General features: G+C 66.1%; 2 protein-coding genes across 2 annotated transcripts; both read left to right on the forward strand.

Annotated features, from left to right (window-relative positions):
- Positions 1 to 74: 74 nt before the first annotated feature.
- CDK2 (cyclin dependent kinase 2) lies at positions 75 to 2826 on the forward strand. The gene is made up of 7 exons (XM_027908387.1): positions 75 to 257; positions 327 to 404; positions 665 to 785; positions 1014 to 1184; positions 1256 to 1357; positions 2210 to 2413; positions 2491 to 2826. Exons 1-7 carry the CDS (start codon positions 142 to 144, stop codon positions 2593 to 2595), a joined length of 897 nt encoding a protein of 298 aa, XP_027764188.1. The 5' UTR covers positions 75 to 141; the 3' UTR covers positions 2596 to 2826.
- An 878-nt stretch (positions 2827 to 3704) lies between these two features.
- RAB5B (RAB5B, member RAS oncogene family) lies at positions 3705 to 9604 on the forward strand. Its single transcript, XM_027908388.1, has 6 exons — positions 3705 to 3797; positions 7416 to 7636; positions 7794 to 7945; positions 8022 to 8144; positions 8222 to 8315; positions 8902 to 9604. Exons 2-6 carry the CDS (start codon positions 7474 to 7476, stop codon positions 9015 to 9017), a joined length of 648 nt encoding a protein of 215 aa, XP_027764189.1. The 5' UTR covers positions 3705 to 3797; positions 7416 to 7473; the 3' UTR covers positions 9018 to 9604.
- Positions 9605 to 10527: the final 923 nt, after the last annotated feature.

The following is a 10527-nucleotide window of genomic DNA, read 5'->3' on the forward strand; positions in this document are numbered from 1 at the left end:
TCCCCACCCCTCAACTCTCTTCTCACTCCCCCCCCGGGGTTCTCCCGGTTCCTCCGGGACAGGGACACCCCCTCCCTCCCCTAGACTCTCCTTTCCCCCCCCGCCGGTGTCCCCCCGGGCCGCCCCTCCCGCGATCCCCCCATGGAGAACTTCCAGAAGGTGGAGAAGATCGGGGAGGGCACCTACGGCGTGGTGTACAAGGCCCGGAACAAGGTGACAGGGGAGGTGGTGGCACTCAAGAAGATCCGCCTGGACACGTGAGTGGGGGGTCCCAGGGGGGTCTGGGGGGTGCGGGGGTCCCGGGACTCACCCCCTCCTTCCCACAGGGAGACCGAGGGTGTCCCCAGCACGGCCATCCGGGAGATCTCCCTGCTCAAGGAGCTCAACCACCCCAACATCGTCAAGTAAGCGGGGGGCTCTGTTCCGGGGCTGGGGGTGGCGGCGAGCCCCACGACCGTGGAAAGACCCGTGGCTGTGAGGGGGCCCCACTGTGAGGATCCCCACGGCTGTGAGGAGATGCGGCTGTGTGGTGGCCCCGTGGGGAACTGAGGCCATGGCACGCCCGTGACTCTGCCTGTGACAGCCCCACGGCCGTGCTGAGCCCCTGGGGCTGTGGCAGGTGCCCTGTGGCCCGGGCTCTGCCCACTCCCCTCCCCTCCCTCAGGCTCCTGGACGTGATCCACACGGAGAACAAGCTCTACCTGGTCTTCGAGTTCCTGCACCAGGACCTGAAGAAGTTCATGGACTCTTCGTCCCTCAGTGGCATCGCTCTGCCCCTCATCAAGGTGGGAGTGGAGGCCGTGGTGCGGGGCCCTAAACCCCCCTGGGGTGACTCTGGGGTCTCTTGGTGTCCCCCAGGATGTGCCCAGGGGGTCCCTAGCCCCCCCCCCGGGGCGACACTGGAGTGCCCCATGGCACATCCTGGGGCATCCCATCCCTCACACCCTGGGGGGCTCTGGGGCCCCCCTGGGCACAGCCCAGCGTCACCCTGAGTGCGTGTCCCGGCCCCGCAGAGTTACCTGTTCCAGCTGCTGCAGGGCCTGGCGTTCTGCCACGCCCACCGGGTGCTGCACCGCGACCTCAAACCGCAGAACCTGCTCATCAACGCCGACGGCGCCATCAAACTGGCCGACTTCGGGCTGGCCCGCGCCTTCGGGGTGCCCGTGCGCACCTACACCCACGAGGTGGGCACCGGGGGGGCCGGGGGGACGCTGGGTGGGTCGGGGTGCTCACGGTGTCCCCCTCCATGTGGCAGGTGGTGACCCTGTGGTACCGAGCCCCCGAGATCCTACTGGGCTGCAAGTACTACTCGACAGCCGTGGACATCTGGAGCCTGGGCTGCATCTTCGCTGAGATGGTGGGTGACACGGGGTGCCCCCAGGGTGACACTGAGGTCCCTGGGAGTGTGCCCTGGGGGTCCCCAGACCCCTCCTCCAGGGGGATGCTGAGGTCCCTGGGATGTGCCCAAGAGTGACTGTGGGGTCCCCCAGGGTGCTGAGACCACCCAGAGTGACTCTGGGGTTCCCCACGGGTGTGTCCTGGGGGTCCCCAGAGCCCCCTTGGGGTGACACTGTGGACACCTGGGAGTCGATCCTGCGGCTCTGGGGGTGCAGCCCTGACGTCAGCGGGGTGTGGGGTGACAAAGGGTCTTTGTGAGGATCCAGGGGGGACATCATGTGAGCCCCCCCCGTGCCCACGTCACGCGGGCGACCGCAGGCCCCGGAAAACCAGGCCTGGGGGTCACGCGGGGCTGGTGTGAGAGCTCACGGGGTGGGGGCTGTGTGTGACCCCCCGGCCAAGGGGTCAGACCCCCCCAGTGCTGCACTGGAGGACAGCGAGGAGGAGGAGGAGGGGGATGAAGATGCTCAGCCTGGTCCCAGGGACCCCCTGGAGGGGCCATGGCCACGCTGGGGGTGAAGCAGGGCCTGATATGAGACCCCCTGTCCCTCTGGGGGTCCAGCTCTGCACCGGGGGGGGCCCTGGGGGGCTCAGAAGTGTGTGGGGGGGTGAGGTGTGGGAGAAGGGACGTCCCTGGGATGAGACCAAGGGTTTGGTGCCCAGGGGGTCCCCAGACCTCCCCAGTGTGACTCTGCAGTCCCTTGGATGTGTCCTGAGAGTCCCCAGACCCTCCCCGGGTGACTCTGGGGTTCCCCAGGGTGCTCAGGCCCCCCCGAGGTGACTCTGGGGTCCCCCCCCACCCCCTGCCCAGATCACCCGCCGTGCCCTGTTCCCGGGGGACTCGGAGATCGACCAACTCTTCCGAATTTTCCGTACCCTGGGGACCCCCGACGAGGCTGCCTGGCCAGGGGTCTCGGCCATGCCCGACTACAAGCCCAGCTTCCCGAAATGGGCCCGGCAGGACTTCGGCAAAGTGGTGCCTCCACTGGACGAGGAGGGGCGGAAGCTGCTGGCGGTGAGTGAGGGGCTCAGGGGGGTGTAGGGGGCATGTGGAACCCCCCAACTTCCCCCTCACCCCCTTTTCTCCCCCAGCAAATGCTGCACTATGACCCCAACAAGAGGATCTCGGCCAAGGCGGCGCTGGGACACCCCTTTTTCCAGGATGTCACCCGAGCAGTCCCTCACCTGCGCCTCTGAGATATCCCCCCACCCCAGGGGTTCCCCCAGAGCAGAGCCAGACCCCCCCCACCAGGACAGGAGGGGGGTCCCACAGCCCGTCTTGCTCTGTCCCCACCGCACCCAGGGCCCCCCCCAGACTCTTGGCACTTAATGGTCCATTTGGGGGGTCTCTGGGACCAGCACGGGGAGGGGGGGCTGAGAACCTTTGTGTCCCCCCCACCCTCCTCCCCCTTCTTGCTGTTCCCCAGCTTGGTGCTATGGGGGGGCTGCCCCCCCCTCGTCTCAGCCCTGCAGGGGTGGGACAGTCCCCCTGATGGGGACTCCCCTTGTCCCCCCCTCCCGGCCCCTCACCCCCACCTCGGGGGCCCTGATGCCCCTCCCCTACCCCATCGCGGGGGTTTTTTTGTAACTTTGCAAATTTTGTAGCAAATGTCGAACTTGGCGTGTGGTGCCTGCAAGGGGGGGCAGGGGGGGATTTAAGGGGGGGGGGGCCGTGTCACCATCGCCCCCTGGTCTGTCAAATCACCTCCCACATTGCCTCCTCTGCCCGTGGGGCCCCCAAATTGGCACCCAGGCCTCCCTCCTTGGTTCCCCTGTCTGTGTCCCCCCCGTCCCCCCATGTGTCCCTGTAGGGCCCCCCCGTGTCCCCTCGCCCCTCCAACGCCCCCCGTGCCCCCCAAGGCCACGCCCACCCGGGCTCAGGTCACACCCCCATGCGCCCTGGAGCGCCGTGATTGGCCGGCCTTGGCACCGCCCTCCGAGCCGCGGGCGGGGCGGCCACAGGTCGCGGCTCCCGGCGGCCCCTCCTGTCAGTCACGGAAAACGCCTCCTGTGATTGGGCGAATCTGAGCTCCCCGCGTTCCCATTGGCTGCTGGCGCTCCCGGCTCCCGCCGCCTCTGGTCACCTTATTTGTTGTCAGTTCCGCGCCCCCCGCGCGGCTCCATTGGCTCCTTGCCGCGTCACTCATCCAAGCCCTGCCTCTCCATGACGCTCCCTCCCTTCCTATTGGCCGTTTCTCTGCCCATTTCCCCGCTCGCCGCCGCCCATTTGCCAAGCCTCGCGGGGGCGGGGCGCCGTGCCCTAGCCCGTCCTGCCATTGGCTCGACGGGGAGGCGGGCGCGGCGCTGATTGGCTGCGGCTGCGCTGGGTCCCGCCCGCGGCAGCAGGGTTTGGTTGAGCGCTGTTTGTGCGCTCGGGGCCGCGCCGGGAGCGACCGGAGGTACCGGGGGGGGCACCGGGGGCGGGCACGGGGGGGCGGCCCCGCCGAGGCGGCGCCGGGAGGTGGGGGGGGGCCGGGGCGGGGCGGGAGCGCGTGCACGGGCGGGCCCCGGGGCGCTGGGGGGAGGGCTGGGGGGCGCCACTCCCCGGGCGGGGTTTGGGGGAGAATGGGGGGTCCAGGACCCCCCCCCGGAGGTGTCGCGGTGTCGGGGCCGGGTCCTTCCCGTGGGGAGCGGACGCGGCTCCCTTCTGGGGGTTTTACCCTCCTTCCCGCTATGGGGGTGTTTTCCTCCTCTCTCCCCCCTTACGGGGGTGTTCACCCCATTATTGGGGGGCTTCCCCCCATATTCGGCCGCTTCTGGGCCCTTTTCCCCGGCCCAGGCAGAGGCACCTGGAGCCCCTCGGCCCCTCCCTGGGAGGGGGATCTGTGTTGGACTGTGGGACCCCTCGTGTTTGGGGCCGGTCCCAGTCCCAGTGGGAGTTCTTGGTGTGGGATTGGCTGCTCCGGGAGTTTGGGAGTGAATCACGGACAGGGAGACCCCCTGTCCCCTCCTGGCTCCTGCCCCATCCCGGCGCTGTGGAAGCTCCTCCAGGGGGGCTGGAGGAGGCTGCGACTCCTTCCCTGCCAGGTGCTCATCCCTCCTCCCAGTGCCTGCCTGCAGTTGGGGATCTGAACGGGGCCTCCTCCAAAACTGGGGCTCCCCCAGAATCTGGGAACCTACAGAGCTGGTGCTCCCCCCAAGCCAGGGTTACCCCAGAATGGGGGTCCCCGGGTGCCTTCACCCTGACCTGGGGCTCCCTGGGCCTCTCCTGCTCCACTGAGGCTCCACGGAGCCACAGGGTGGTCCTTGTCCCCCGGGGCGCTCCACGTCCCCCAGGGTGGCCCATGGACTGTGGGTGTCCAGCAGCACCAACCCCCCCCGAGCCATCAGGACACGGAGGTGCCCGGCCCTTCCTGGAGCAGCAGCACATCCATGGATTCTGTCCTGGCCACCCATCAGCTTCTTTTCCCAAGGGACTCTCCTGTTTCCCACCAGGGATCCCTTGGGATCTCTCTGGGAGGATGAGGATCCTCTCCAGGGGGTCCTGGGTGAGATCCTGGTGTGTCGCTGGCGAGGGGTCCCAGTGTTTGATTGGGGAGGAATCCCAGGGTTGCACTGAAGGATAGGATCCCAGTGGAAGGATAGGATCCCAGTGGAAGGATAGGATCCCAGTGGAAGGATAGGATCCCAGTGTTCCATGGAGGAGGGGTCCCGGTGTTTTGCTGGGGGTGACCCCAAGGTTTCCTTAGGGACAGCCCTCCCCCTGGGGTGCCCGTCGGTCCCTCAAGGTTAAGTCCCGGCCCTGCTGTCCCAGCCCTGTGGCCAAGGCTGGGCTCCCCCCAGACCCCTGGCACCGCTGGGGCCGATCCTGGTGGTCCCAGCCCCGCGTGGCTCTGTCGGGGCACGGTTGGGCCACAGGAACAGCCCGGGTGGCAACAGGAAAAGCCGTTACCCGGCCGGGCTGTCGCAACCCCGGTGACAGAGAGTGCCGGCCACGTCCCAGCTCTGTGCCGGCCACGTCCCATCTCCATCCCGGCTCGGTCCTGGCTCTGTCCTGGCCCCGTCCCATCTCCATCCCGGCCATGTCCCAGCTCCATCCCAGCTCAGTCCTGGCTCTGTCCTGGCCCCGTCCCATCTCCATCCCGGCCATGTCCCAGCTCCATCCCAGCTCAGTCCTGGCTCTGTCCTGGCCCCGTCCCATCTCCATCCCGGCCATGTCCCAGCTCGGTCCTGGCTCTGTCCTGGCCCCGTCCCATCTCCATCCCGGCTATGTCCCAGCTCCATCCCAGCTCAGTCCTGGCTCAGTTCTCTTTGGGAATGGCTGCACCAGGCAGTATTTTGGGGGAACCAGAGCGAGGCCCCTTGGAATCCCTGTGGCTCAGCACAGCCCCAGTTGGTCTGTTGTCAGGGCCAAGATCCCAGTATTCCATTGAGGAGAGACACCAGTGTTCCATTGAGGAAGGATTCCAGTGTCCCACTGAGGAGGGATGCCAGTGTTTTGAGGAGGAGTGATCCAGCTGTTCCATTGTGGAGGGATCCCAATGTTCCATCGAGGAAGGATCCAGTATTTGTTAAGGATGGATCCCAGTGTTCCATTCATGAGGGCTCCCAGTGTTCCGTCACACCCCTCAGCCAGGGAGAGCAGGGTTTGTATCCCCACGTGCTGCCCCGCTTGGTAGATCTGCCCATCCAGCAGCTGATGGCACAGGAACACCCGAAATGGCATCAGAGTCCCAGGGATTGGGGGGTGGGCACCTTCCACCTGGAGCCGGGATGTTCTGGTGGGAACTGATGGGTCTGATGGCCCAAAAATCCAAGTTTCTCTGAGGGAGTCTGAGTCTGGGGGATTGTGCCTCCCATGATCCCTCAGAGGATCCCTGGGACCTCCTGGGTCTGAGTGGCCAACACAGGTGGGGATGGACACGTCCTGGAGCACTGGCTATATCCAGAGCTGGATGTCTGGTGTCTGGAGGCTCCATGGGCTGTCCAGGGGCTCTGTGGGGAGCAATGGGCTCCTTGGAGCAGGGGGGAGGAGGAAGCTCCCACCTCCCTGTGGAGGAGGAGCCCTTGCGGTGCTGGGGGTCCACAGGAAGCTGGGATCCACCGGGATCCAGAGGTCCTGGAAAAAGTGCTTTAGGGGTCGTACATCCGCTGTGCTTTGGGAGGAGTTTGTATTCCCAGGGCTCTGCCAGGCCTTGGGTGGGACAACCCCCTTAACCTGGGTGAGATCTGGGACAGCGGGGTTGGATCCATGCTGTGCTTGGAGTTGTTTCCTGCTGGGATCTGCTGGATCCCTGCTCCCGGGAAGGGGAACTGGCCAAAAACAACTTTCTGCCTGGGCTGGTCTCCGATCCCTGTCCTGGCACTGCTGGAATCTGCTGCGGGCCTGGGACGGAGCATTCCTGGGCACAGGGAGGTTAGATCCCGAGACAAACACAATCCCAGCAGGAATTCCTCCTGCCTGGTGACCCCTGGCTCCCGGTTGGTCTCCGGGTGCCCCTCCCAAAGCTTTGTGGTTCCGGTGCTGGCAGGGGTTGTGCTCCATCCCAGGGGGATGTGCTCTGCACCCCGACCTGGGCAGCGCCATCAGCCCCTGCTGCTCCAGTCGGGAATGGAAATCAAATCAAAACCAGGGAGAAATAAACAAGAATCCCTCAAACCAGGGTGGGGGGAGGGTGTTTGGGAAGAGCTGGGGAGTTTTCCAAAGCCTCCTCCCGGCCGGCAGCCGGAGCCACTGTGGCATCTCCTGAGCCTGGAGCCGCTGTCCTGCCACCCCTTCCCAGCTCCGGCGTGTCCCGGCTGGAGCTGCTCGGGGAGCAGGAGGAGTGCTGACTCACTCCCAGCCTCCTCGGCTGCCGGATCCCGGCGGCCTGGCTCCCAGATTAGCTCCTTCCCACCGAGCTGCTCCAGGAAATCCCTCGGGAACTGGAGCTCGGGGAGCGCAGCCGTGGCCAGCGAGTCCCTGCTATGTGCTGGGGGAGCCCCCAGCTGAGGGGGGGACCCCCGGGGACGGATCCCGTGGGGGTGATCCCACCCCGGGGAACGTGTTGCTGAGGGATCTCCCCTTCTCCCCGCAGGAAAGCCGAGGGATCGGTGCCTTCCAAGCTCTCCAGTGGGTCCGGCAGCACCGGGGCCATGACGAGCCGTGGGGCCGCCAGGCCCAACGGGCAGTCCCAGGCCAGTAAGATCTGCCAGTTCAAACTGGTGCTGCTGGGAGAGTCGGCCGTGGGCAAGTCCAGCCTCGTGCTGCGCTTCGTGAAGGGGCAGTTCCACGAGTACCAGGAGAGCACCATCGGGGGTGAGTCCCGTCGGACACAAGCCCAGGCTGCGAATCCCTCCTGGGACAGGAGCGGGGGCGCAGGGAGGGCTCCCCAGAAGGACTTGGGATGCGGGGAAGGACCTGGGGTGCGGGGGTGGCTCCCCCCGCCCATCACTGACGCCCCCCCTCCCGGCAGCGGCGTTCCTGACACAGTCCGTGTGCCTGGACGACACGACGGTGAAGTTCGAGATCTGGGACACGGCGGGGCAGGAGCGGTACCACAGCCTGGCCCCCATGTACTACCGGGGCGCCCAGGCCGCCATCGTGGTCTACGACATCACCAACCAGGTGGGGCAGGGGCTCGGGTGGGGTCCTGTGTCCCCACAGGGACGGGGACCGTCCCTGAATTCCCCCTCTGCCGCAGGAAACGTTCGCGCGGGCCAAGACATGGGTGAAGGAGCTGCAGAGACAAGCCAGTCCCAGCATTGTCATCGCCCTGGCCGGCAACAAGGCTGACCTGGCCAGCAAACGCATGGTGGAGTATGAGGTGAGGGGCCTCCTGGGGGTCCTCGGGGGGCTCCCAGGGCTGGGAGGTGCTGGAGCTGACGGGTCCCGTCCGTGCAGGAGGCGCAGGCGTACGCGGATGACAACAGCCTGTTGTTCATGGAGACGTCGGCCAAGACAGCCATGAATGTGAACGATCTCTTCTTGGCCATCGGTGAGGCTCCCCCGGGGCACACGGGGGGGCTGATTGTCCCACCCCCAACGGGCTTCTTGGGAGGCTGAGCAGGGCAGGGGGGGGTTGTGGTAGGGCTGGGAAGGAGCAGCACAAAGGGAAGCGGCTCCTTCTCATTGGGAAGGGCCCAGCTGGAGAGGAGGAGGCTCAGGGGGGACCTTCTCGCTCTCCACAACTCCCTGACAGGAGGGGGGAGATGGAGGGGTCGGGCTCTGCTCCCAGGGAACAAGGGACAAGACAAGAGGGAATGTCCTCCAGCTGTGCCAGGGGAGGCTCAGGTTGGACATCAGGAGGAATTTCCTCATGGAAGGGGTTATCAGGCGCTGGAAGGGGCTGCCCAGGGAGGTGGTGGAGTCCCCACCCCTGGAGGTGTCCAAGGGAGGACTGGACGTGGCACTCAGTGCTCTGGGCTGGGGGACAAGATGGGGATTGGGCACAGGGTAGACTCGATGGGCTGGGAGGGCATTTCCAACCTCAGGGATTTTGGGATTCTGTGCTGAGGTGACTCAGCTGGGTCGCCCCTCCCAATCTCACCCCCCCAATCCCACGTCCCATGTCCCCCCTCCAGCCAAGAAGCTGCCAAAGAACGAGCCCCAGAGCACGAGCGGCGCCGGGGGCCGGAGCCGGGGCGTGGACCTGCACGAGCAGAGCCAGCAGAACAGGAGCCAGTGCTGTAGCAACTGAGCCAAGATCCCACCTCCATCCCCGTCCACGCCGCACCTCCACCCCAGCACCGAGACCCCCGAACCAGGACCCTCCCAGAGCTCCTCTAACTGCACTTTTTAATGCTTCGAAGCCACCACCTGGCACCCGATCCCACCTGGCACCCGATCCCACCGGCTCCCGACCCCGCCACCACCCCACCCACCACCCCGGAGGCAGCGGAGCCAGATCAGCTGGGACTTAACTTCTGAGAAACAACGAACTCTTCTTCACTTTGTATTATAGGTGCAAATAGTGCCCTAATGCTCGGATTTCTCCCTCCATCTCCCCCCTCTGCCCCTCCCTCTCTGCTTTGGGAAATCTGGGTTCCCCAAACTGCCTCCTCCTGTCCCCACCCTGCTGTGGGGGGTCCCCAGGAGGCGGCAGCACCGACCTCGCCGGTTCTCGTCGTGCCGAACTGGCCGGAACCAGAGCCCTCCGGAGCCGACGGGGCTTTTCCACGGGGTCTGTCATGGATTTCTTCGGAATTTTTATTATTTCCCCCCCCCTCCTCTTTCCCGTTGGGCTGTCAGGGGGAGGGAAGCTGCAGTGTCCTTCATTTCTTCCGAGGTGGCCTTTTTGATTGAAGATTGGAAGTGCCTGGGGACTTTTTTGGGGGGGGGGCAGTGGGCTCCTGCCAGACCCCAAGTGCCACAGGAGACCCTTCCCCAGTGCCCGCCCTCACCCCGCTGTGTTATGGCTCTGTGGGGAACGTCCCCACGGTCACCCCGGCTGTGGCCACTCCCCAGTGATGTCCCCTCGGTGACCCTGGCTGTGGTGACGATGTCCCATGGTGATCCTGGCTGTGGTGACGATGTCTCATGGTGATCCTGGCTGTGGTGGCCCCCCAGGTGCCCGCAGGGATCCCACCCCACAGGTGACATCCTCCCATTGGTGCTGGTGGCCACCCCCCAGGTGACACGATCCCAGCTGTGGCTGCCCCGTGGGCGATGTCCCCGTGCTGATCCTGCCCCAGTGATCCCGGCCATGGCCACCCCACAGGCTGTCCCCTGCTCCTGGTGATCCCAACCCACGTCCACGTCCCCCTGGTGCTCCCACCGATCTCCACGGTTTGTCCTGGTCCTGGTTTGCACTTTAGTGGTGAAATGTCCTGTCGAGACTCACCTCGGTTCTGTTCATGTGTCGGGGGGTGCCGGGGGGGCAGCAGTGCCACCGCCCTCCCCTTGTCCCTCTGCATTTCCCTGTGGAGCTTTTGGGGCTGGAGGGACCCTCGGTGGGGTGGGACAGGCGAGGACCCCCATCCCAGGTGCTGCCACACAAGGGGACACCCCAAAATGGGGACACCCCAAAACAGGGACACCCTGAACCGGCAGCACCACCTGGGCCTGGCTCCCTGCTGGCAGCTTGGGGGGCTCTGGGGACCCCCAGGCCCAGGGGAACTGGGGGGGCTGTGGCTGTGGGGCGGAGGGACCAGTCTCATATGAAGCCCCCCAGTGCGGGGGCAGAGCCTACAGGATCTCAGCCCTCTCCT

Source organism: Empidonax traillii, unplaced genomic scaffold (genome assembly GCF_003031625.1).
Source record: "Empidonax traillii isolate 1590-97213 ecotype Southwest subspecies unplaced genomic scaffold, ASM303162v1 scaffold1692:size73552, whole genome shotgun sequence".
NCBI classification, from domain to species: domain Eukaryota; kingdom Metazoa; phylum Chordata; class Aves; order Passeriformes; family Tyrannidae; genus Empidonax; species Empidonax traillii.